Source organism: Gossypium hirsutum, chromosome A05, assembly GCF_007990345.1.
Source record: "Gossypium hirsutum isolate 1008001.06 chromosome A05, Gossypium_hirsutum_v2.1, whole genome shotgun sequence".
Taxonomy (NCBI): Eukaryota; Viridiplantae; Streptophyta; class Magnoliopsida; order Malvales; family Malvaceae; genus Gossypium; species Gossypium hirsutum.
The window spans coordinates 32,213,452-32,240,777 of NC_053428.1; the positions used below are offsets into that span (position 1 = coordinate 32,213,452).

The window sequence follows — 27,326 nt, forward strand, 5'->3', positions numbered from 1 at the left end:
AAAAAGTGATTTGAGATAAAAGATGTTAGCAAAAATAGAATTTGGTCTCAACTTCATACTTAACATATGAATTTTTTTTTTGTCGATATTCAATAATAAAACACATCATCTTGATATTGGTGTAGGAGCACTGTATCTTAGTTGGAGTAGAAGTATCATGTTGCAGTGCTATAAAAATATTAACGTAACATGGTAAAAAGGTTGGACGATAATACTACATACATAATTTAACTAAAGGATGAGGAGTTAAATATATTTCTCTTAAAATTTTCTTCACTTATAACCTTAAGAAGAATAATAATATAAATGACAATATAGAAAGTTAGAATTCAAAATTAAAATAGTTTTGGTAACGAGTTAATATATTATGCATGTATAATTTTTCTTTTTAAAATTTTAAATAAACTGATTATATATTTAAAGAAAATGTTATAAATAATTTAATTATAAAATGAATATTCATTATAATAAAAAGTTAAAAATAAAATTTTATACCATTACGTTTATAAATATATTAATATATATATTTTTTGACAATTAAACTACTGAAATATATTATAAAAATAGGGACATAAATTTATTTTACCTTAAAAAATTACAAGTGATAACATAATGATCTTTAGTTTTATTAAAAAAACTATTTACAGAATGTGGCTTCTTAATTATTCTTTTTTTTAAGAAACTAGCATTTATTATATTAAATTATTTATTTTAAAATAATAGATAATAAATAATAAATTTACTTTTTCTATTTCTATTTCTATTTCTATTTTCACTCACAAAATGCAAAATTTGTAATAATAGGAATCGGGAAGCTTTGAGCTTTGTTTCCGGCTGATTGTAAAAATACGTTGTCTCCATTGAAGGGGAGTGGAAGCGAGAGAGAGAGATCCCATCTGAGATATTTGTGGCAATGAATAAGAAAATTGCAGGATCGTCCTCAAGACCAAGAAAGCCCACAGGTACGGTTTTACCATACCAAACCCAGAGAATAAGGGACCACTATTTCTTGGGCAAGAAGCTTGGGCAAGGTCAATTTGGCACCACCTACCTATGTACCCACAAGGTTACTGGTATCCGTTACGCTTGCAAATCTATCCCAAAGCGCAAGCTCGTCTGCCGTGAAGATTACGATGACGTCTGGAGGGAGATCCAGATCATGCATCATTTGTCTGAGAACCCATTCGTGGTTCAGATCAAGGGAACTTATGAAGATGCCGTGTTTGTTCATTTGGTTATGGAGCTTTGTGCGGGTGGGGAACTTTTTGATAGGATCGTGGCTAAAGGTCATTATAGTGAAAGAGAGGCTGCTAAGCTTATCAAAACCATTGTTGGTGTCGTTGAGGCTTGTCATTCCCTTGGGGTTATGCATAGAGATCTCAAACCTGAGAATTTCTTGTTTGATACTCCCGCTGACGATGCCGTTCTCAAGGCTACCGATTTTGGCTTGTCCGTCTTCTATAAACCAGGTTGCTTCTGGGTTTTCTTTTGTTTCTATGTTACTCTTGATTCTCTTTAATTAAAGGTGCTTTTTTTGGTTGAATGATTAATGTAGATCTGTAAGAACCATGAATAGAGTTTTCTCTGATTTTGGTTTAATTATCTGATTGGACGTTGAGGATTTTATTCATTCTTCGACACCTTGCGGTAGGATATTGATATCTGATATTGGTTGTTTCCATGATTGGGATTTCCTTTTGATTTTATTGTAATCATGTTGTATTAAATTGAATTGATTCTTTGAAGGTCTTGGGATAATTAATTTTCACCGTGATGATTCACTGCATGTTCTTCAGGTACTGTTCATTAGGATCAATTTCCCTTAGGATGTACTACTTGGTGTGTATTTTCCAAAATTCATATTAATTTAAAAAAAAAATTGTGAGGAACTTCGGTTCTGGTTTTTTGAATGTAACAATGTTCTGTTATGCAAAGAACATCTTTTACGAAGGTTTTATGGTTTCAGTTTTTGTCCATAATTAATGCACTAAATATCTAATTCAATTGAATATATTAAATGAGATGGTTCAATGATCAGCATGTTTTTCGGAAAACTCCTTGCTGATGTAAAGATTAGCACCATTAGATTATTGTGTTGTGCTTCATTACTAAACTCTGCTTGTAGGAATCAAGCATTGAATTGCACCTCTTGCATTCACTAATGCTTTGCCTTATATTTTTCTGTGAATGTTTTCTTTCATGGTTAATGGGGCTTACTTTTTTTTTATCCTTTTTCATTCCAGGACAGTATTTTAGTGATGTTGTTGGGAGTCCCTTTTATGTTGCGCCAGAGGTTTTGTTGAAGCATTATGGACCAGAAGCAGATATATGGAGTGCTGCTGTTATCCTATACATCTTGTTGAGTGGGGTTCCGCCATTTTGGGCAGGTATTCATTTCAATACTGTACTCCCTGCAACGGTTAGTGCCATTCTTGTGTTCTCATATCGTAAATGTACTTACGTTCCCTCTCAACTTGCAGAAACTGATTCAGGAATCTTCAGACAGATTTTACATGGAAAAGTTGATTTTGAATCTGAGCCATGGCCTAGTATCTCTGAAAGTGCAAAAGATCTGTTAAGAAAGATGCTTGAAAGGGACCCACAGAAAAGAATTACTGCCTATGAGGTTCTATGTAAGTTATTTGAATACTATGCGATATATTTTATTATTTCTTTTCTATAACATGGGAATGACAGTGTCCTATCTTTATGGTATGTGTATAAGTCACAATTGTGGGTTGGTTTATGCATCAGGTCACCCATGGATTGTGGATGATAGAGTTGCCCCAGACAAACCTCTGGATTCCGCTGTATTATCACGTTTGAAGAAGTTCTCAGCAATGAACAAACTTAAAAAGATGGCTCTGCGTGTATGTGATTTTCCTGTTTTTCGTCTTACCAATGATCTCTAGTTATAGGAAAATTTTCCCCAGAATCTGATAGTGAACTCATTATTTAGTTATCTTTTCTACTGAATTTAGCATCTTCTTCTTTAAGGATTTTTATTGCTTAATTTGTGCTGTGACTTTTAGAAAGTAATGAGTGATATCTAAAATTAGAATGAATCCTGTCTTGGGCCACGAGAATAAAAATCATCAAAAACCTGAATGTTTATGAGATCAGTAATATCTGATATAAAATTCTGACTTGTGGAGATAAGAAAAATAGTATGCCAAAGTTGAGTAATAAGATATGACAGTTCTTGGCATATGAGTATTAATGTTGTTTTTGCTATCACACTGTAAACAATGGGTATGGTCTTATGAAAATGTATTTTATGTCTGAAGCACAGGTTTGTGGCATAATAAATAAAGAATAAGAATGGAAGTTTATCTAGGTATAAGATTCAGCTTCAGTTTACACTCAATCATGGAAGATTTAAATGCGGCTTTTGTTAGCATGGTGTAGCACTGTGATCCAATGCATTCTGCATTGAAATATGTTGGGTGTTTATATTTGATATGGAACCCAACTATTGCTTATTTTAATTCTTCACTTGGGTGGCATTATCCGTTTTTGTAGAGATACAAGCTTCTCTTTTCCCTTCCCCTTCCCCTTCCCCTTTCACTGAACTTTTACTGTTGATTTTTTGTGTCTGCATTGGACTCTCATGTTTATGTCTCTGGCTTGTTTTACGCGAAATTGTTTGTGGTGAATCAAACTCCAGTTTTGGCTAAAGAGGGCTTAGTCAGACGGAGATTAGGGGTCTGGGCTTTGAAAGGTTTCTAGGCGGAGGCAGTTATGTTGTCCATAATATTGAAATATTGTTAGGAAGCTATCATACTGAAATGATAGCCCCTGTAGTGGGCATCTCTTTTTGCTACAATTGGTTGTAGCTGAAGTGTGGCGGTTCGATCTTAAATTTCCTATTCCTTAAAATCTTCTTGAGCTTGAGATATGTGTAGCGGAAATTCTTCTTAAAATGACAAGCTTCAAACCATCAGCACCCACCAAGCAAGGGGAAGAAAAAGAAACAAAAAGAGAAAACAAAAGGAGCCGTTCATGCCAACAACTCACACGAAGGGAGGGCTAGAGATAGGGAAGAAGCAACGCCATCAGTAGCAGAATTTATTTCCATTTTCAGTAATGTTATAAATCATGGTGGTATAAAAAAAGTAGCTTATCACACAAGTAACAAGTTCATCCATTCATATTTTTTGTTGTTACAATGATTCTGGGTCTGTGGTCAGCTGCATAATAGAATGCAACGTCCATTCTTCATTTTTGTTTCTCCAGCAAAACAAACTTTTTGGTGTTGGCTAGCTTAGCTTGGGATTAGTTGGGTGGAGGCTGGAGTCTGGAATTTAACTTGTCTTAGCCTCGATGGTGGACATCTTTTTTAGCTTTAGTTGTTCGGAGTAGAAGTCAGGATTCTAATCTCTTAAACTTTGATGCATATTAACTTCATCCGGGGCTTGTGATAAAATACTACCTCATACCATCCTTTCATCCTAAGAAGTAAATCTGCTAGCAAGTAGTTTCCTGAGAACTATAAGGGGCATGGACTGCAGCTTGGGATGGAAAGAAGCCAAAACTATTGTAACTCTGTTTTTACTCAAAAAATTTTGTTTTCCTTTTCGGTTACATTGTTCTGCTATAATTCATGATTGTAGAAAAATAGTTTATTTCTCAAAGTTTATCCCTTCATATTCGTACAATGAATACAACATCCAGTTGCCATCTTTGTGTTGTTTGACAAGATAGGCATATGCAGCCACAAGACTTAATTTTCTGTCTTGGTTGTTTGGGTCACTCTGGCAAATACTATTCCTTCTTAATATTTTTATATGTTTCACACCTTTTCTGATGGAAAATAAATTCTTTTGCAGGTCATAGCAGAGAGACTCTCTGAGGAAGAAATTGGTGGCTTGAAAGAGTTGTTCAAAATGATTGATACAGACAACAGTGGGACGATTACATTTCAGGAACTCAAAGATGGTTTAAAGAAAGTGGGATCTGAACTTACAGAAACGGAAATCAAGGATTTAATGGAAGCTGTAAATACACCTTTTTGAGTTATTGAATTTAATGTTGTGCTATAATCTAAGTTTGGTACTCTCCACTATTACAACATGGTCGAGTCTCACAATTTCAGTTATTATTGCCATTGGTATTTTGGCAGGCTGATATTGATAACAGTGGAACAATTGACTATGGTGAATTCCTTGCTGCTACACTGCACATAAATAAGATCGAGAGAGAGGAAAACTTAGTTGCTGCTTTCTCCTTTTTTGACAAAGATGGTAGTGGTTACATCACCATTGATGAACTTCAACAAGCTTGCAAAGAGTTTGGTCTAGGTGATGTGCATTTGGATGAGATGATCAAAGAAATTGACCAAGATAATGTAAGTATATCAGGCCAATTGGACATTCAAATTTGATATATCAGGCCAATTGGACATTCAAATTTGAAGTTATTTATTCACATTCTCCATTCTAGAAGTTATATAGCCATGGTTTTCACATATCATCATCATGGTCACATCGATGTTATCACTGAGATGAACGCGTACGAGTATATTTATATTGGAAAAGATGAATGTATTACTTGTAGAGTACAGTTTAGTATTAAAGTTTCTGTTCATTCTAGCTAGATACGTAAGCATGTAGGGATAAAACATCAAAATTGCAATTTCTTATTCGGAGGTGTTCTTATGATTACATAAAATTGCAGGATGGGCGAATAGACTATGGGGAGTTTGCTGCAATGATGAGAACGGGTGATGGGGGTATGGGAAGGAGCAGATCATTGAGAAGCAGCCTGACCTTCAGCATAGCCGATGCCTTTGGAATGAAAGACCCAACACAGGATATTAAATGAAACCATGGTACTTGGATATGAGTGTCGGATACAGGTATGTATCCAACACAGGTATGTTTAAAATTTTCAACGTTTTTCCACGTATTTAGAAGGTCCTTGAATTGTTATATCTCTATACCGATGTTCGAATATGCACATCCCAAATGGGTGTCGAACACAGGTATTTCAAGAAATGGAGAGTCGTAACAATGTAGAATGAAATCTAATCTCTTGCATAGTTAGCTGCACTTTGTCAAACTGAAATCGAAGGTTAGTTACACTGACGTAACGTTCCATTTGAGTTGCCATAGGGTGTCTATGCTTCTTTAGGTTGATGGATGAATTTTATTCACTCATTTACTTGGATGGATGAATTTTATTCACTCATTTACTTAGGAATGTGAAGACTGTCATTTTCTTGCCTAGCTTAATAATGGTTAGAGGAAATGGCTCAGCTGCTATGCTTTTCAGTAGAATCAATAGTCAGTGTAGTTCACTAATTGTCGGCATGATAGAAGTTTGTAGCCATCAGACAATTAGTGCTTGTAATTTTCTATTTATAATGAAACAATAATGTTTGTTGCTTTAATTTGTTGACCTTCTTATATAGTATTTTTTTACACATTCACACTCACAAACAAACACAGGAGAAGAGTTTCACTTGTACTAATGAAAAACTATTAGTTTTACAGAATTCAGTTATTTTTTACACTGTTTATATTTTTTCTTTTTAATTATTGTATTATTAATTTATGCATATCAAATTGTTGTTGGATTAAAAAAATCTGCCGTATTTGTATATGTATAAAAAAACTAACCATTAAATAAATATAAAGAGATGATATTAAACTATTTTTATCAATGACCTTATATTAAACTAAAATATTGATTGATCTTTGTTTATGATTTCTTATTAATCTTGAGATCCTTTAGTGATTTTAAAATTTCCTAATTGATATGTTTTTTACTATTAAATTATTGTTAATCAAATTTTATATTAAATTATAATATTAACTAATAAAAAAATAAAATAAAATGAGATGATTAGAACAGAAAAAAAGCTAAGTGGTGTAGAAAAACTAAAATAGTTGTACTTGTAGTTTTCTAGTAGGGTAAAAATAGAAGTGGGATTTTCTTAAAAATCAAATTGCTAATATAATTTTATAAACATATTGTATTTATTTTATAATTTGATTTTTTTCATAATTTTCTCATTGAATTGATTCTATTAAGTAAATTTTTTAAAATGAAGAAAGTGGGATTCCATTTTGGTACGATTAGAGTATGTCAATTTTTCAGACTATTATTATTATTATTATTATTATTATGTTTTAAGTTATTTAAATATGAGATAGATTTTAAAATTATATATAAACTTTGATTTAATATGTAATTATATACATAAATTTTAATTTGATGTAATTATGGTTTAAATGTATATTATGGTTATACACATTTGAAGAAATAAATATATCAAATTATTTTTATATTGGATAAATATAATTATTTATGTATGTAAAATATAAACATAAAATTATGTTATATCAATAATTGTGTTAACAATTTACAAGAATTGAATCAAATTAAAATTTTATGGGTAAAATTATATAAAATTAAAGTTTATGTATATAATTACATATCAAACTATAATTCATATATAATTTTAAAATTTAATAAATTACAAATGAAGTTGAACAAAATAATGTCTATTTCCAATCATCACGTATGGTGTTTGTAAAACTTCTTAATTAAGTAATTATATTTATAAAATAATTGTGGCAACCTTTTTGGCATTTAATTTTGAAAAAGAATAACATGTATCACCTAAAAACTTTATCATTTACCGAGTTAAATAAATAAAGATAAACAGTATTTTAAAGGTTGTTTATAAACCAACTGAACATACAACAAATCTTTTTCAAATGGATGTACTTGTTTATATTTGTATAGAGGTTGTTTATCGTTCCATTATCATATAATTATTTGTGTGCTTATTATATTTATAATATAATTATTAATATTTTTATTTAATTATTATATATTAAAAATAATATATGTATGTTTATTGTTTGTTTATTATTCACAAACATCATTCGTGAATTGTTGAATTATATGTTAAAAAACAAATTCACGAGATTATTGGTTTAATTTAAACCAATAAACATATATTATTTATTTAAATATAAATACACATAACTTTAAAAATAAATAATCAAAAGAGAATATAAATTTAAGGTTTAAAAATAACATTATTAAAAGAGATAATTACAAACTTTAAACATAAGCAGCAAAACAAACCTGCATAACATAAAAAAAAAAAAACCAAAAGTCCAAACCAAAAGTCCATCAGTCCATAAATGGACATCAAATTTAACTTGAATATTTAAAAAATAGAAAGGTGAAATTTGGAAGGAAAATATTAAAGTCGGCAGAATGATGAAGAGGAAGGTCAGCATGAGCTAGACATGTTAAAGAGTAAAGTGGGAGGAGGCAAATTCAGGTGCCAATCTTATCTCTCTCTGCTTGCGTATTAATTAATGGTAGTGCTTATCTTCTGATGTTTCTACTTCGCAGTCCACTTTTTATTACTCTTACAGCCTCTTTAGTTGACTGCAATAGTAAGCCCCAACCACGCCCTTTCCTGTTTTCATCATTTGGTGTTCAATACAATGCCATTCTACATTCTAAAAAATTACATAATCATATTATACTTTCCAAATTACTCATTAAGATTTCATCGATCTCCAATAATAATTCAAACATGAAGAGAGAGTGAAAGAGAAAGAGGGGATAGCTTTTAAAAATGTACTGGTATTCACCCATTTTCCCTATCCTGCAAGAAAGTAACTATATGAGCTGCTGGAAAATCTTTTTGTCGCCAACACAGTAGATTCCTATGGAACTAGATGCTCCATATAAATAAGTGTAAGACATTTTCTATGAAAATACCATCCTAACTAGCAAGAGATGTCAGGATCAATTCTCCTACAGAGTTATAATTATAACATGTACCCTACATTTTGCCCAACATCCACTGATTTATAACAGCATATAAAAACATGGTTTATATCTTTTACTGCCCCACAACTACAACAGCTTGTCGATATACCGATTCCTTTCTCCACCAATCTATTACTCTATTCCTCAACATATTCCAAACAAATATAGAATACTAGAATAATTTATAATTAGTCAAACTTGTTTTGGGAATTAGAATTTCTAATAATAGCATAAGGGTGTATTACTATGCTAATAACTTTATAATAATTACACTTTTATTTAATTACTCCGTGGTGTCCAAACACACCCTTAATTAATAAATAATTATTAAGAGAGTTTATGATATTTTGTTTAAACTTGAAGAGGGTAAGTGAATGTTTTTCAAATTTTAGGGTAAATATATTTTAAACTAAACCTTGATAATGTCTTTTACCTTATTTTTTATATTTAATTTTATTGAATTTAAATTGTATAAACCCAAATAATTCAAATGTAAATCTTAATTAATTTAGAATCAAAACTGATGATAATCTAAGTACTAAATCTAAGTTTCTAATTAAATCTTAATTTGGTCAGTATAGACATTGTTGTCAATGCAGAAAAACATGAGTTTCAGTGTATTGAAGTGTATTTTCCTCCTATTTATGGATTGAGGAGAAATTATAGGTAGTTTTTAAACATTGTATCAAAAATAGTAAAATATGATAAAAAATAATTTAAAATTTTTAAAACTTAAATTGATTAAATGGCAATTGATTCAACTCATAATCAATTTAATCTACTTATCCCACAAATTTTTTATTTTATTATTTTTTTAATAAATGATGAGATTTGCGTCATATAAACTTTAATCCATACATAATTGCTTGAATTAAAAACGATTTTATTCACGAAGCAAACTTTCTTTTGGGGTTGAACTGTTGTATGTGTAGTGTCGGCCACCCAAAGTCCTTGAAACACATTTTGATAAACCTAATTTTAGGCAAAGAGGTGATGCTTTCGTCCGAAAGAGAAATGTTCTTTTCCCAAGATCAATGATGATGTCCTAGAATTCTAACCTTCATTCATTGAATTATAATGTAACTTTGCATTGACGTGGATCATGCTATCAAATCAAGCCACTCACCTAAACAATCCTTGCTTGCTGGTTGGCTGCCATGTATTGTGCCATTTATCTTTTCTCTGCTAAACTAATTTGTCGTTCGTTGAATTATATGTATATATAACTCTGCATTGATGCCGATCATGACATCAAATCAACCTTACGAACCATATGAATCGTTGGTAGCTGGTCAGCTCCTATGTGATGTGTCAATTCTATTCTCACTACAAAACCAATTTATCTGATCTATTTATATCAGATAAAGTTGAGTTTTATATTTCTATACCTAAATTTAAAAGATGTACCCCAAATTATTGTTGGAATTTGCGACTTTTATTATCACATAAAAGGTTAATTAGTGTACCATTTAACTGCATTCACCAAAGTGATGTTAATATGTATTAAGTATTTTGATGAAAATAATGTGTTTTTAATGTTTGAAACATGTTAAAATAGATACATTGAATTTTAGTAGATACATTAACTAAATCATGTATCTTTAACGATTAAAGTTAATCTCTTAATAGCCTTTTTCCAATCAATGTGAGATTATCCACTTTGCATACTAACATTCTTCTACGAATGTAAAAAAATTAAATTTTTTTGTAGACATGAGAAAAGGTAAAACGCAAGAAGAGCAACAACGAAATTAGCCGCTTAAGCACTAGTATCTTGTGGATTTGAATTAGTACATAGTGAAATGAGTGATTCTTCTCTTTAACAAGTGAACAAATTTTGAACTTTTTAAGATAGAAGTTAACTCATGACACACGGCTAATCTCAAATCCAATTGATATTTTGCGATAGATCAACAAGTTTTAACTAATACACCTTAAGATGTCGATAAGTGCTCTAGAAAGACTATCCAATGTATTTCATAAAAGATGACTAGTTCTTCACACTTAATATATGATTTCATCAAATCTATCTTAATATAGATTGCCTGAATTAGAACTATAAAATCACTAAAAACATTTATTGAACTCATCCTCTCAAATTTAAATTCAATGAATTTATCAAGTCGCTCTCAATAATATGTTTGAAATTGAACTCTACAACACTTATAATAAATCATAAAATCTATGTTCCAAGACTCTAGATGTCATAATATATATAATTTTTATTCATAAAAGTATATTTTAAAATTTTTATTTTATGAAAATTATTATGTTTATTGTGATAACATGTAAGAAAAGTTTTATGATTAACCTAGATAAAATCTAAGGAAAAATAGAGTCTTATGATTAACCTAAGGAAAAATACTAAAATGAACTAACTCAGTATACTTAAATCAATTTTAGATTCGGGTGTTTAGTTACATGTAGAGAAATATAAACACCTATCCTAAATTCCATTTCCTCTTTATACTTTCTACATAATGAAACTCAATCTTTCTAAAAAAGTCCACGTCCTCTCATGAAACAAGCTTATAAATCGATCCCTCTTGCTAGCTTCATTAAAAATGTTTTGAAATGCTTGTCGTGCTTCTACTATTGAGCCATCTAAGTTATCAGCATTTCACTCCTTATTATGTTAGGTTTCCAATGATGGTGTTGGTACTGGTATAATAAATAGTCATATCAAATCAGTTACATAAACTAACCTCAAAACAAGTAGTAAATGGTAGCAAGCAGCTTAATTAAAATTTAAAAAAAAATGGCAACAAAATTTGTAGCAAAAATCGACAAGTACCAACAACTTTTTTTTTTTACTTTTTATTTATATATTAGTTCAATTCATCTCTAAATGAAAATGAAAATTCAATTTAATCCCAAAATTATACAAAAAATTCAAATTGGTAAATTTTTTAAAAAAAATCAAAAATTCAATTTAGTGTAAACTTAAGCTTTACACAAACTTGTATAACTTTTATAAATATATATTTATTTAAAATGATGCATTTCATAGTCTATTCCCATAAATGATATGCACTATGTTTTAAGTAAATTTAAAATATTAAAAAAATTGTTGAATATAAAATACTCTTAACTATTAAATATATATTGAAAAATAATATTTTTTAACCGATGTGATAAAGATATCATATTAATTTAAAAATTTACGTACTTAATTTTTATTATTATATTTGTTGAGCTAACAGTCATTCTCTTAATATATATATATAAAGTTAATATAAACATGTAAATTAACATAGTTCTATACTAGTGTAAGTGGATCTTTCCTTGTTCACATACACGTATGAGAAAGGATCCATGTATGCTATCATAAAATTAATTAAGCTTTATATGTATAATTTATATGAAATATATTTACATAATTTTATTGTCATATTTCATGTTTTATTCATCTAAATGATGCACTTTAAGTTTTGAGTAAGTTAAAAATGTTTAAATATTTGTTTTGTATAAAAAATCTTCAACCGTTAATTATATATTAAAAAATAATGTTTTTTGTTGATATGGTAAATATGCTAAATCCATTTGAAAATTTGCGTGTTTGAGCTTTGATAAGAAGTTAAGAAAATGCCAAGAGATTGATAGAAGATCTCTAATTTATAAATATATGTTAAATATAAAAAACTTTTAACCATTAAATATATATTAAAAAAAATAATCAACAAATACAATAAAAGTGTCTAAACAATTAAAAACTTTGCATCCGACGAGTACAACTATATTGCTAAACCCAAGCATCAGTATATGATTAATATATAAAACCATATAAAAGATTATGCAAGTGCCTAAACCTAACATAGTTATTTTTCGATGATGTAAGTGGAGACTGGGCAGAAGTATTGAGAGAGATTAAAGTGTTGTTCGGTACAATGTTGCTGTGAATCAAAGGATGAGAACGAGGTTGATTGTGGCCATTTTCTTTTTGGGTTGTAGGAGACAGTGACACAAAGGTATGGTAGATGGAGAGATTAAGGAAGAAAAGAAAAGAAGAATAAAACAAATCAGTCAAGAGAGCATTAAATCTCTAATACCATGTAAGAGAAAAAACAAAACAAATTCGACCTTAGATTTAATTATGAGATACATTGAACGTAGGTAACTAAAAAATGCCTTCCTAAAATTTTAAGAATAAAATTAACATTAATTATATTAATATATGATAAGTGCTGTAATAAATACAATTTTTAAGTTCATAAATTTAAAATTAGATAAATAACATAATATATGAGATAAATTTAGATACAATATCAAAAAATAATTAAAACATGACACGTTATATCAATACATAAATGTAATAAAATTTATATTAGATAATGACACTCATGACGTGGATGGTTGATAAGAAAAACTAGATAAAAAATTATTTAAAGATAAAATTTGATTAGCGGTAGTTTTTAATTTAAGTATTCTTAATTATCCTTAAATTTATATAAATATTAGTATAAATTTATAAGTTTTTTAGGAAAATTCTTTAACTAAGATGATGACTAATAAATCATAGAATAATTAAGCCCTTTTTGTAAGAGTCATTTAGTATAATAATATTTCGCTATAATGGTCAAATTTCTAATAGAATCGATTTTTTATGTTTTTTTAATTCTTTATAACAAAATTTCACTTATAAACATCTATAGTTATAAAGTATATTTTTTATTAAATTAATTTTTTATAGCAACATATTGTATAAAATTTTAAGTAAAATTATAACTATTTTATATAAGTAAGCCTATTAATTATACTTTATTAAATAAAAATGATATTAATTAAAATATTTTTTCAATACAATGTTTAAATTTCACATATTGTGGGATTACTCACTTTGCATTACCGGCATTCTCTCACTAATGCAAAAGAATTGAAATTTTTTTGTAAATATGAGAAGAGCAACAGTGAAATTAGCCGATTAAGCACTAGCATTTTGTGGATTTGAACTAGTCTGTAGTGAAATGAGTGATTCTTCTCTTTAACAAATGAACGAATCTTGAAATTTTTTGAGATAGGGGTTAACACATGACACATGACTAATCTCATATTCAATTGATGTTCCGCGATAGATCAACAAGTTTTAACCAATACATCTCGGGATGCTGGTAAATGCTCTAGAAAGTCTACCCAATGTATTTCATAGAAAATAACTAATTCTTCACACTTACATAAATAATTTCATCAAGTCTATCTTAATATAGATTACCCGAATTAAGACTATGAAATCACTAAAAACATTTATTAAACTCGTCCCCTCAAATTTAAATTCAATGAATTTATCAAGCCTCTCTCAATAATATGTTTGGAATTGAATTCTATAACACTTATAGTAAATCATAAAATTCAAGTTCCAATACTCTAGATGACATAATATATGAAATTTTTATTCGTAAAAGTATATTTTAGAATTTTTATTTTACGAGAATTATTATTGTGATAACATGTTGAAAAGTTTTATGATTAACCTAGATAAAACCTAAGGAAAAATAGAGTCTTATGATTAACCTAAGGAAAAATACTAAAATGAACTAACTCGGTGTACTTTATCAATTTTAGACTCAGGTGTTCACTTACATGTAGAGAAATATCAACACCTATACTAAATTCCGTTTCCTCTTTAACGTCTTAATTTATACTTTCTACATAATTAAACTCAATCTTTCTAAAAAGGTCCTGGTCCACTCACGAAACAAGCTTACAAATTGACCCCTCTTGCTAACTTCATTAAAAATGTTTTGAAATACTTGTCGTGCTTCTGCTATTGAGCTAAGTTATCTGCATTTCACCTCTTATGTCGTATAGTATAGATATTATTATTTTTTATTATGTTTGGTTTCCGATAATGGTGTTAGTCCTGGTACAATGGTGTTATCTTGACCGGTGGATTCATTGAAAAAGGTGGAGTGATGATTGTGGTTTGTAGTTGTGTAGTTGGATTCTTTCTTTTCAAAGATAATTTAAATTTTGATAATGTCATCATTAAAATCTTTATACTATAAACAAATAAACAAAAAAAAGTTTTGTACTACTAATAGAGAAGTCCCTAACTTTAGTTAAAAGTAAAAAAATAAAGTTACGCCAACAATTTGATTGTAGACTCATGGAATTTTTAACAATAGTGATCAATTCGAACAATCTTAATTAAAGTAACTAAATTGATAAAAAAATTAGAATAAGCAAAACAATACTATTTTAAAATGACTTGCGATGTAATTTGGCCTAAATAAAATTAATGAATAAATAAACAATTGATCATCTAATAATAATTAACTACCACAAACCAATTAAACTTTCTCACAAGTAAATGACCAAATAAAATAATTTAAACCATTAAAAATTAAAACCATACAAATTACATCTAATATATTAATTAAAATTGTTAATCTAATATAATAAAACCAACAAATCTATAATAACTAACTCTAATTAGTAACTTACCCAATATTCTCTATCGATAAGATAAAGATGCTAAATCCATTTAAAACTTTGCGTGTTTGAGCTTTGATAAGAAATTAAGAAAAGGCTAAAAGACCGATAGAAGATCTCTAATCTATAAATATTTATTTAATATAAAAAAATTTAAGCATTAAATATACATTAAAAAAATAACCGGGGAATACGATAAAAATATCTAAATAGTTAAAAACTTTGCATGCGTGGAGTACAATCATATTGCTAAACCCACACGTACGTCAATTTATTATTAACATATAAATCATATAAAAGATTATGCAAGTGCCTAAACCTAACATAGTTTTTTTTCATTGATGTAAGTGGAGACTGGGCAGAAGTATTGAAAGAGATTAAAGTGTTGTTTGGTACATTGGTGCTGTGAATCCAAGGATGAGAACGAGGTTGATTGTGGCCATTTTCTTTTTGGGTTGTAGGAGATAGTGACACCAAGTATGGTAGATGGAGAGATTAAGGAAGGAAAGAATAGAAGAATACAACAAATCAATCGAGAGCATTTAATCTCTAATACCATATAAGGAAAAGAAAAAACCAAATAAATTCGACTTTGAAGACTTTAATTATGAGATACATTGAACGTAGCTAACTAGAAAATGCCTTCATTATGTTTTGAGAAACTATACTAAAATTTTAAGAATAAAATTTACATTAATTAGATTAATATATAATAAGTGCTGTAATAAATACAATTTTTAGGTTGATTTTAAAATTAAATAAATAATATAATATATGAGATAAATTTAGATACAATATCAAAAAATAATTAAAACGTGACACGATATAAAAAATGTAATAAAATTTATACTAGATAATGACACTCATTATGTGGTTGGTTGATAAAGAAAAACTAGATAATTAGCGGATATTTTTAATTTAAATATTCTTAAATCATAAAACAATTAGATCAGTTACCTACTATAGCAATATTTTGTTATAACAGCCAAATTTCTAATAGAATTGATTTTTTATGTTTTATTTTAATCATCTATAACAAATTTTCACTTATAACATCAATATTTATAATTATGAAGTATATTTTTTATTAAATTAATTTTTTATAACAACATATTGTATAAATTTTAAGTAAAATTATAATTTTTTTATATAAATAAGCCTATTAATTATACTTTATTGAATAAAAAATCTATTAATTAAAATAATTTTTCAATAAAACGTTTAAATTTCATATAAAAAATCCATTAATAATATTTTATTAAATGAAAATAATCTTTAACAAGTGGAATTGAAGATATCAATTCAATAAATTATTACCTTCTCTAATTAATAATTCTACTATGGAACATCATTAACTTATAACCTTATAAATTAATTAATTTAATTTGATAACTCATATTTTTTTTTGAGAATATAGATAACTTATGCTAATTAATTTAACTTATTAGATTTATAAGCTTCATAATTAATCATGTGAAAAAATGTAAAATAAAATGCACATAAAAGCAACAATTTTCTTTCTATAATAGTATGACGTTAAAGATATATAACGAGCAAAATTTTAACAGACAGATAAGACTATTATAGAGAGATGATTGTATCGTTCCGATCAAATTTTATAAATGTAAAAATTTATATAAATGAATAATGTAAAGAGGAAAATGTGATGGCAGGCAAATATGATATCTTTTTCCTTTTTTCTTTTCTTTTTGTTCTCTATTTCCTTTCCCTCTCATTCTTTACGTAGCAAACAACCCCCACAACAATGAACCTTCATTGCTTACTTGTCCTTTAAACAATGGTTGTAAATTTCCGATTAAAGCATCTCAAATAATTGGGGACAGATATTATACTAGCTGTTGTAATATATATATATATATATATATATAAAGGGAATTGTTTTAAAGCATGATTTGGCTTAAAACATATGGTTGGTTGAAATAGCATCCACAAATCGAAACAATGTTCCTTGCAAATCCCACCCTATCCAACACACCGCCCACAAATAAATAAATAAAGGCATCCCTTCACTAAATATGGAAGGTTACATGAATGAAAACCAAGTATAAAGCTAAAGCACCTACTGCATCCTTTCCCTCCTTACGCTTTCATTCAATCATCTCTTTTTCATCACTATAATTGATGTTTTTTTCCATGCTCCTTAATTTGTATATGCATATATGCATAACCTTAAATTAAATAGATTATAAGTGTAACCATTCAATTGCTTGAAATCAAAGATTTAGTTAATATAATGTAACGTGGATTTAATAGGTAAAATTCCGTGTAAATAAAGCCAAATGTTATTTAAATTGAATTAGATAGCATGATGTATTGATTTTGGATATAAGAGCTGAAGCAATCTATGAGCGAATTACTTGTAATTAATTTTGAAAAATAAAAAAAAATTCAGAAGTTGAATTAGTAGAATTAATTTTATATTACTTTGTGATTTTTTTTTATTTTTATTTTATTATTATCGGATCAATAATTAAACTGATTGAACCAAAAATCAATAATCTAGTAAATCCAACCATCAACTTGATTATTAATATAAAAATATAAAAGCATATTACATTATAAACTCGAAAAGAATTATAGGTCATTAGATGAAACTTGAATTTTTGATAATTTATTAAGCATTTAACTTACAAATTACAAGTAACTAATTTAAATACGAGATTATAAAAGATTAGGTAAATGTATCATAGTGATTTTTGTATTAAGAGTTGGATTACATTTTGCTTCCTTTACTAAAAAAAATGAGTAAATGAGTAAAGATGCTATGTGTAACTCATACTGAGGTATATGAATTAGTTTTTAATAGTAGAAATTGATGAAATTTTTAACAAAAAATGTGTTTACTATTTGATATAATGTATAATAATTAATTTGTTAATATTTTAAATAGAGATAACTTTTAATATAAATAACTTTTTTAAGCAGAAGATTAAGGAGTCAAAGACTTAATTAATATTATTTTAATCTACATCTTTTGGGGGGAAATAGTCCAGATTGATTATTTGCGTCAAAATTAGGGTGTGATATGCACATTTACGAACCGAAAGAAAATGAGAAAAAGTAACTGAGTTGAAAGTGAAAGTGGATGAAGTGGTCCATTGACGGGCAGATTAAATAAAAAAGGAAAAGTTTACCTTTCCCATACCTCCATCGCATCGTTTGTATTTGTAGTCTACGATCACGCGCCGATGACGTGCCGGCAGAGAATCCAATTTTTTATTTGTGATGCCCAATAGCGCAAACAAAAGCAAGTGGGGAGGGTATGGGAAGTATCCAAGTGATTTGGGGTTAGTGGGCATCACGTGCCACTTTCGTCGTGTGGTTGACACGAGTCACAGCCTTCAATGACCGATCGGAGTGGGTAACCCGACCATCTCTCCCTATTTGTTTCCCGTGACTCAACCATTTAGGAAAGCCTCCTTACACTGCTAAAAGTTAACCAAAGGATTGGGGGACTTCGCTATTGCTAGCTAGGTTTGACTAATGCTTTCCACTTTAATTACGTTGTTTCATTTTGTTATTTAAATTTAAACATTAGAGTGTAAAAAATTTATTTAAATAATAGTCTCAATTTCTATATTAAATAAATTGGTCTCTCAAATAAAAAATAATAATTTAATTATTATTAATTTAAAAAAAACAATTAAAAACGTTGTTAGTTTCTTCAGAAATGAAATAAAATATTGGAGTTGGTCTCTAAATAGTGTGGTGTGATTCAACTTTAGTGAATGGTAGGATGTCACAGTCAAAAAAAAGCGGAGCTGTCAAGTTAGCAAAAGCGGAGATGAAAGGTCAGCCCTGACGTGTCTCTTCTCCCTTAAAAAAGCCTTCCCTTTCGTTGTGCTTTTTTAGGAGAAGATGCTTTCTTTCTTTTCTTCTATTACATGTATCCACACATCATGCTGTCCCCTTTAAATTTGAAGGTCCTAATTCAATTTTAAAAATGTTAGTTTTTTTTAGAATGAAATAATATAAAATTATACAATAGAAAAATGAAATAAAAAAAAGTTTATGTTTTAGGTGGGATTTTGTAAATAAAAAAATTTGAGTTACTCAAATCTAATTTTTAAGATTTACTATTAAAATTTTAGTATTAGACATTTTAATAAAGAATTAAATTGGTGATATTGAAAATACTTACTTTAAAGTTAAAATTTTAATAAATTATATATAAAGTAGCCCAATAATTATGATAAAGAAAGTCAATTGAATTTTGCACGTGTAACTTGTAGAGATATTTAAACTATATATTATATGAACAAATGTGATCACCGGAATCACATTGAATATATGAAAAATAAATAAATTTATGTCAAGATCAATTTTTAGTCATGGTGAAAATTATGGTGTGGAATTTTAAAATGAAAATAGTAAGTATTAGGTTTTAATTTTTGTATTTATAATTTTAAAGCTTAAAACTATTCATTTTTATTTTTATTTTCATAATTTTCTTTTTAAAACTTTTTACTAATATTAACAAAAAGGGGAATAGTAGTGTTTCTTTTTTCTTTTTTTTTTTCTGAAGACATTGCCTGCAGAAGTTGGAAATTATAAGTAGAGCAAAATTATTTAGTGTGTATCTGTCTCGATGCCTATGACAGGCTTTGTAAAAGATTCATCCGCCTTTTCTAAGCATCATTACTTCAATCCAACCAACTTCAATTTTCTTTATATAATTTTAATTAATACTAAATCATTATTATTAAGTTAAATGTCTGTTTAATTTTGGATAGTTATTTATAAAAATAATTATATTTTTAATAAAAAATTAAATTATTGAATTTATTTCTTTACTAATTAAATAACTTACTAAAAACAACTTTTTTAGAAAAAAAAATCGATTTTTTTATTAAATTAATTTATAAATTCATAAACTTGTAATTTAGCTTGAGCTTTTTATTTTTAATATTTTCTTATATCTTACTTAAAAGATAAAAAAAATATTAAATTTAACAATGTCAACTGTAACGCCCCTAAACCTGGCTTAGAAGTCTAGACCGAATTCGGAATGCTACATTGATCATCGAAATGATCGTCGGAATTTTTTTTTACAAAAAACAATCTCTTTATAACTGAAGAACATTTATTCGTTATCAAGTAAAAACCAAATCATCACAGTGAAATTTAAAACTCGAATAGAATTAGATTTATGGAGAAAGTCAAAGCAATTAAACTTTTAAAATCCCTTCTGTAAAGATACAAGAAATAAAACATAAAACTAAAAATGGTACTGCAGTACTATAAATCTTTACAGTTCAAAACCAAATATATATAAAAAAAAACTAGAAAACACAAATTGATATGCCAATTTGTTGAGTTGTCTGAGACCTCCGCGTACTGAGCCCATCAACAGAATCCATAACTGTACTTGAAAAGGGAAACAGAAGAGGGGGTGAGCTACACGAGCTCAGTGTGAAACCAAACCGACTGACTACAGGATTGGAAACAAAAAGCAGTTCAGAAGCGAAACATACTTACAGAGCTATACAATAATAGTTGGTACATTCGAAACGGGCGTACCGGCAGACAACAATATTTAAAGCATACTAAAAACCACACTTAGTTACACAATCGCAAATACTATTTAGTCAAATAACAAAACTCTCAATAGTCACTAGTTCCCGTTCAGTCAGTCAGATACAATCAGAGTTTTAACAATTTCACAATGTCATAAATGCTTTTCAGTCGAACCGTGCAACAGACAGTCGCACTCACAAAACAATCAATAAGATGCATATGAATGCAATTGAGTTAAAGAAAACCCACCCATCCAGCCAACACACCTCTCCGACCCCTATCACTCCTCAACAGAGCTATTAAGCTCATCCAACTAATCACTCCATATTGGACCTCGAAAATCCTATCCAACACTCCATATGACGTCATCCCGGGTTGCCCGACAACGATGGCCATCAGCATTTTCCACGACCCTCAAGTATTGGACTGCCCACGACCTTCAAGGTATTGGACTGCCCACGACCCTCTAGGTATTAGGGCTAACAGTATGCAGATAAATTGCCAGTCACGCCCATGTGGCTGCCAGGGAGGTCACAAAACCCCTTAAAATAACTCTGAAAACACCGTTTTAGCCACTCAAACCGTCCCCAACCTTAACCACATCAAGAATACATCGCAATATGACGTATTCCCCCCCACTTTCAGCGATCAAAACCCAAAAACCTTTGGGTTAACATATATTCAAGAAAAGCCGAACGTATATTTTACAAAATAAAATAGTGTAATTAAAGTTTGAATCCCACAACTGTTTTGCGACTGAAGATAACGACAGAGGAGCGAGATTACCGAACCCGCAAACAAATAGTTTTGGAGAATTGTTTTGAAAAACCAAAATGTAAAGAAGAAAAAAGAGAGTGAAAGGAAACGTAACTTCCAAAATTAAAATAAAATCTAAAACAAATAAGCTAACAAAATAAAATTATTAAACCTCAAAACAAGCTTGCAAAGACTCCAACCTGCGACCTTGAGGTTCACCAACATTCACACCACCACCAGACCAACAGGCCCATTTTGTAACTAAATCGCACAACTAAACACATATGTGTGACCTCCTCTTCACTGTCCCTATGCTCAAGACTCAAAACTTCTAGGCCCAGAATTCGGGGCGTTACATCAACAATTTTTAAAAACTATAACATTTTAATCAAAATAAAATATTTGAGCTAACCAATGATATTGTAAAAGTTGATATAACATCCCCAAAATTTCTAGAGTCTTGAACAGTGATAAATAAATAATAGACCAATCAGAATATGAGAAAATAAAAAATTATCAGTGTTACGAAACAGTGGAGACAAGTACTTAAGGCAATGGCAAAAGTCTGTATACAGAAAGAAATTAATTTAAGGTATTGACTAGGTTGTAAGAATGTGAAAAGTATTGGGACCAAAGTAAGAAAGTTAAGTGATTGAAGTATTGAGGCAAGTGAATTAACAATGATTTGAAATTAAGAGGTAATTTGACAAATAAGAGCAACAAATAAGAGATGCTATAAGTGGAAGGTAATTTACGGGATTAACATTGATATTAATTGATAAGTAGTATTGTTAAATAAAAAGGTAAAACGACTACGTGTGCTAAAATGGATTAAATTGTAAATGTGATAAATAATAAAAATGTTAAGAAAATCTCTAGTTCTGCTTACTAAGCTTGCAAAAGTTTAACTCGTGTTTTATACCCATAAGTAATGAGAAGCGGTTAAAAGATTCAGTGGATAGGCTGCATCACATCAATGGACCTAAGAAAAAGGTAACTTTTATTCTCCGTTGATTCAGTAAATGGCATGTACCTAGGTGAGTGTTTGGTTAAAAAGGTGTTAGAGTGACTAAATTGAATAAGTGTGAAACTTATTAGAAATTATACGAAATGTTTTATATGAGTAGTGTATTAAAATATGAGATATCGAGATTAAAAATGCATTATTGCTAAGTAATTTAAATTGGTTTAAGTTATCAAGTAAACAAGGGCTAAAACTGGAAAAATATGAATGACTAAGCTAGTAAATAGACCCTAGAGTCCTAGAAATGATAGAACCTCAATTGGTACCTATAGTAGGGGCAAAGTATTGATTTTTAAGTGAAAGTATCGATACCTTGGATATTTTTCTTGAATTTTTCAACTTCAAATCTCAAAACGGTATCTACAAAATATAGGCTATTAATACCTAAGCTAAAGTGTAACATCCCAAAAATCAGGGGTTAGTAGAATCGGGTTTGTGAATTGAGAGAGTGTGGTCATGCCATTTTTTTTAAATTTATCTATGCATTTTTAGGAAATAAATAAGGTATTAGTTTGTTAGTTAAGTGTTAGTGAAACGTTCCTTGAAATCCAAGTTCAATTCCCTTTTCTCTCACCATTTTTATTATTTTGCAAATTTTGCCTTAAACCCTAGTATGTGACATGCCTTGTTTTTAAAAAAAATATTGCAAAATTATTTCAAGAATGAGGAAAAAGCCTAATGGTTAAAAGAAATATGAGAAAGCATGGAAATTAAATGAGGTCCCAAGTTCAAATCCCTATTTTTCAGCTTTTAATTCAACTTTTACCTACCCAAGCCGCTCACCCTCTTCCTTTCCTCTGTTCTCTTCAATTTTCTTTCTTTCTCCCATTGTTGTCGTCGCCTACACCTAGTTTTACCATCTCTTTCTTCTTTTTATTTTTGCCACAATATTTGTTAACATATTTTCCACCATATTACTGTCATTTTTCCTCATTAAAATTAGCCTCAAATATGAAATCGTGAACTCCAAGATCGATCCCGAGCATTGCCAAGAAAGTGTCATTGCCATTTCTCTCGACTAGCTTGGGTAAGGTCTCTTCTCTCTTCAATTTCTTAATTAATCTTATCCATTCAAAACCTAAATTTCCATATCTGGAATATGGGGGATTTTAAATGATTTCAAAGGTATTTTTCCAGATTTTAATCAGATCTCAAACCGTTTTAAAATTCAGCCCCAATTTTGGCCACCGCGAGTGGTGGTGCGTGCACCTATCGGTAGGAAAAGGGGTTGTTTTGTGTCTTAGTTCTTGCCTATATTTTTCTAGAATTAATTTGAGTTCTTGAACCCTCCTAATCATATTTTAAACTCATTTCAATTAGGGAAAAACGTTCTTGATCAATTTGCCATTCGGATCCCACAAATCGTGAAGCGTAAGTGCAATTAAGGGTAACTAGTTTGTTATTTCGACATAGTTGTTGGGTAAAGGTTATGATTTGATTAAATGAAGGAATTTAATCATTAATTAGCTACTTATTTTCTAGTATATTATTGAATTAAGTGCCGACCCAAACGCCTCAAATCATCCGAAAGGTGAAGAAGGATTGTACGTACAGTTTGTATCGATACAGTGTAAGGAATCTAACTAGTTTGGATTCATAAAATAGTTATAATTTCAACGATTGGTTTGAAATCATAAGTGGGTGTTTGGGGGCTGGTTTAATGGTAAATTTATTGAATTTATACTGAATTTTGGTTTAGGTTCGTTTAAGAAATTATTAAGGAAAATTGGAAGATTTGCTAGTGTGCTCCAAAGAAGTGAAAAATAAGGTGTGGGTCCTAAACTCATAAAATTGTTTGAAAATTTTAAATATCATGTTATATTTGATAAATTAGCTTGTTGATTGGATTGGCTTAATAGTCAAATTATTGATTTTTTGAGTGGCCGAACCAGGTATGTTTCGAGCCTTAAAAGATTGACATGTTGGCAAGATTGCTAGTTTGATAGTATGAATGTTTGATTGAGTTTGTAATTGCATATTTGAGTTATGAGATATAAGAATTTTGACTGACTGATATAATGTGTTGAGATATTAATCTTTTGTATGATTTAAGTGCATAAGATATTTGTTATATTGTGTATTGAAAAGGGTGATATTTATGCACAATGAAAATCTATACAGTATGTGAAATTGAACGATATTGATTGATACCAACTCAATGGTAATTTGAAAGATTGGAACAATGTTTCCATTTACTGAAAGTATGTGATTATGTATGAGATTGTGTGACATATTGCATATGTAACACCCCAAACCCGGCCCAGACATTATGGTCGAATCTGACGTGCCACATTAGAGTTGAAAACCCACGTTCCGTCTTAGTGTTTTAAGAACCATATATTTCGTTGAGTTAACAAAGTGTATGGAAGCTGGGCACCAGGTAGGTATCCGAGACAGAGGAGGTGAGCCATGAAGGCTACTTAAGTACCAAGCTCTTTGATTGGATCCAATCCTAGACATGCCCACAACCATAGCCACACTTTGTTATATCGAGTTTAAAATTGTTTAAGTGGACGTCTTTGATAAATCGATTAATCGTGGCGTTGAGCTATTTTGAAAACAAGTATCGTTTTGAAAACACGTCCTAAGTCTAGCCCATTTGAATAATTATCAACCAGGTTTAAAGTTATTAAAATTAAAATAAACCCGAAAAGAAATAAAAGGAAAGTTAAAATGGCCTTATTACAACCCAAAAATAAATAATAATTAAAGGAAATTTAATGAAAACCAACGCTTATTTAAAAGTCCAAAGGCGATCACCGTGGCTACTCTGAATCCCCTCCGGCCCAAGTCCCCACATCAAGGCTCACCTGCAAGGTTAAGGAAAGGGGGGTGAGTTTGGAAACTCAGTGTGCAACAAGCCCCTTTCAGAGCCCAAAACAATAACAGCCTGCTGGGCCTAAGCCCAAATCCAGTCTCAACGTGTACTGGGCCGTAGCCCTTTTCATACTTTATATTTCATAACACTGGGCCGAAGCCTTTTCATATTTCATTATTACTGGGCCGATGCCTTTACCGGTATGGCCCATAGGCCCATTTCAATATCACATGTAATGTCAATGAAAGAATGCAAACCCATTTGGGTAGACTACTCGACCCACCATCCGCTACTCTTCACCTGTACCAACCAACACACCATATGAGGATTAACTCAACCCACCCCGCCATAACTCTCCACTGGCAGCATAGCTGCTTTATCATATAACTGGAGACCTAGCCTCTTTTAATAACTGGGGCAAAAGCCCTTTTAATAACTGGGGCATAAGCCCTTTTGATAACTGGGGCATAAGCCCTTTTGTACTTCCTCCATCCATATAAAAACCCAACCCAATGCATTTATAAATACATCATGTGCATATCATACATATCATGTACATATCATACATGTCATGTGCATATCATACATACCATGTTTATCAAAATCCCATGTATTAAATTCATACCTAAACCCTAGGGGTATAATGGTCATTTTTACCTAGGGGCAAAACGGTCATTTTCATGTTATAAGGGTAATCTTATAATTTTACCAAAAATTAGGGTTTTCATGTTCATTAACGGTTACTAACAATTCATGTGTGCAAACAGTGAGCCTAGCCCATTTTTAGCGAAATTGAGTTATTGGGCCTAAAAACCTCTAATGGGCCCTACTTAGCCAATTTCGTCATCTAGGCCCATTTAGCCTATATTCCATAATGGTTTTATCAGTCACTATGTGCAATTTAATAGGTTCTCCTTTTCTACCAATTTTACCCAAATGGGCCCGAAAGCCCAATGGGCCCCACTTCGGCCCCTCGAGGCCCAACTTACCGAGAACGCCAAAAATCACATTCTTACCGTTTCCATTATTCCCGATCATCATCTCATCGATTCTAACTAACTAGTGAGCGTTCGCTTGCTCACCAGTCCTCGAAATGCCAGAATTTCGGCATTTCGGCTTTTCGGCATTTATTGCTTTAGGCTATGAAAAAGGGTTCGTTACACACCTATTTGGCGATATTCCTCGACGAGATCTCCTACACGATTTCTCCTATAATCCATCGTTAATAATCAGCTTCCCATAATTGAACCAAACCAAAAATCATCTAATACTAATACTTACACATTCGGCCACCATCCATAATGGCTTTAGGAATCTTACCTTTGTCGCGATTGATGACTAGGTCTAGCCACTCCGGAGATCCAAGCTACCCCAAGTCGACACTACACCTTGCTGCTCCTCCACTAAATAAACCACAAAAAAATTAAAAGAAGACCCCATAAATCCTATACCCATATTCGGCCATCTCCCTAAATTATAGGGTTTCGGCTTTTGGCCAACAGTTACTCTAGGAATCGTTTAGAGTTTGGGCACTTACCACAGTCTTTCTCGTCTTGAATCCAGATGCCTAAAAGGTAAATGAATTGAACGCCAACAATTGAAAAGGAAAGAAAAGGTTACTGGTCACAAAGAATCGGCACCCCCTAGCTTCACTGATTTCGGCTTTTGCGGTATTTCGGCAGAAGTAGAGATAAAAGAAAGAAACAATGGGTGAATGGAGGGAATAGTGGGCTGGTTTGAAAGAAGGAGAAGGAAGAAAAGATGGAAGAAGAGATGGTAGATTCGGCTGCAAAAGAAAAAGAGAGAAAAAAAACTAATCCTCTAGGGAGAAAACAGCACACAATTACCTAAGTGCCGGAAATCCCTAACTAAACCCCTCTGCCGAAAATCCCCCCTCCAATATCCCTTATTCGGCCAACTTTATCTTCATATCAAATCCCTAAAATCTCTCCCCTTATC

At 30.2% G+C, this 27,326-nt stretch overlaps 1 protein-coding gene across 2 annotated transcripts; it reads left to right on the forward strand.

Moving 5' to 3' along the window:
• Window positions 1-756: 756 nt before the first annotated feature.
• LOC107957476 (calcium-dependent protein kinase 11) lies at window positions 757-6,391 on the forward strand. Of its 2 annotated transcripts, none has more exons than XM_016892990.2 (7): window positions 757-1,469; window positions 2,244-2,387; window positions 2,481-2,633; window positions 2,755-2,870; window positions 4,830-4,997; window positions 5,123-5,347; window positions 5,677-6,391. In XM_016892990.2, the coding sequence occupies exons 1-7, from the start codon at window positions 914-916 to the stop codon at window positions 5,821-5,823; spliced, it is 1,509 nt and encodes a 502-aa protein (XP_016748479.1). In that variant the 5' UTR covers window positions 757-913; the 3' UTR covers window positions 5,824-6,391. The 2 variants fall into 2 exon arrangements, with proteins under 2 accessions (XP_016748479.1, XP_016748480.1); XM_016892991.1 differs by having other exon boundaries at window positions 781-1,469; window positions 2,249-2,387.
• The last annotated feature ends 20,935 nt before the right edge of the window (window positions 6,392-27,326 follow it).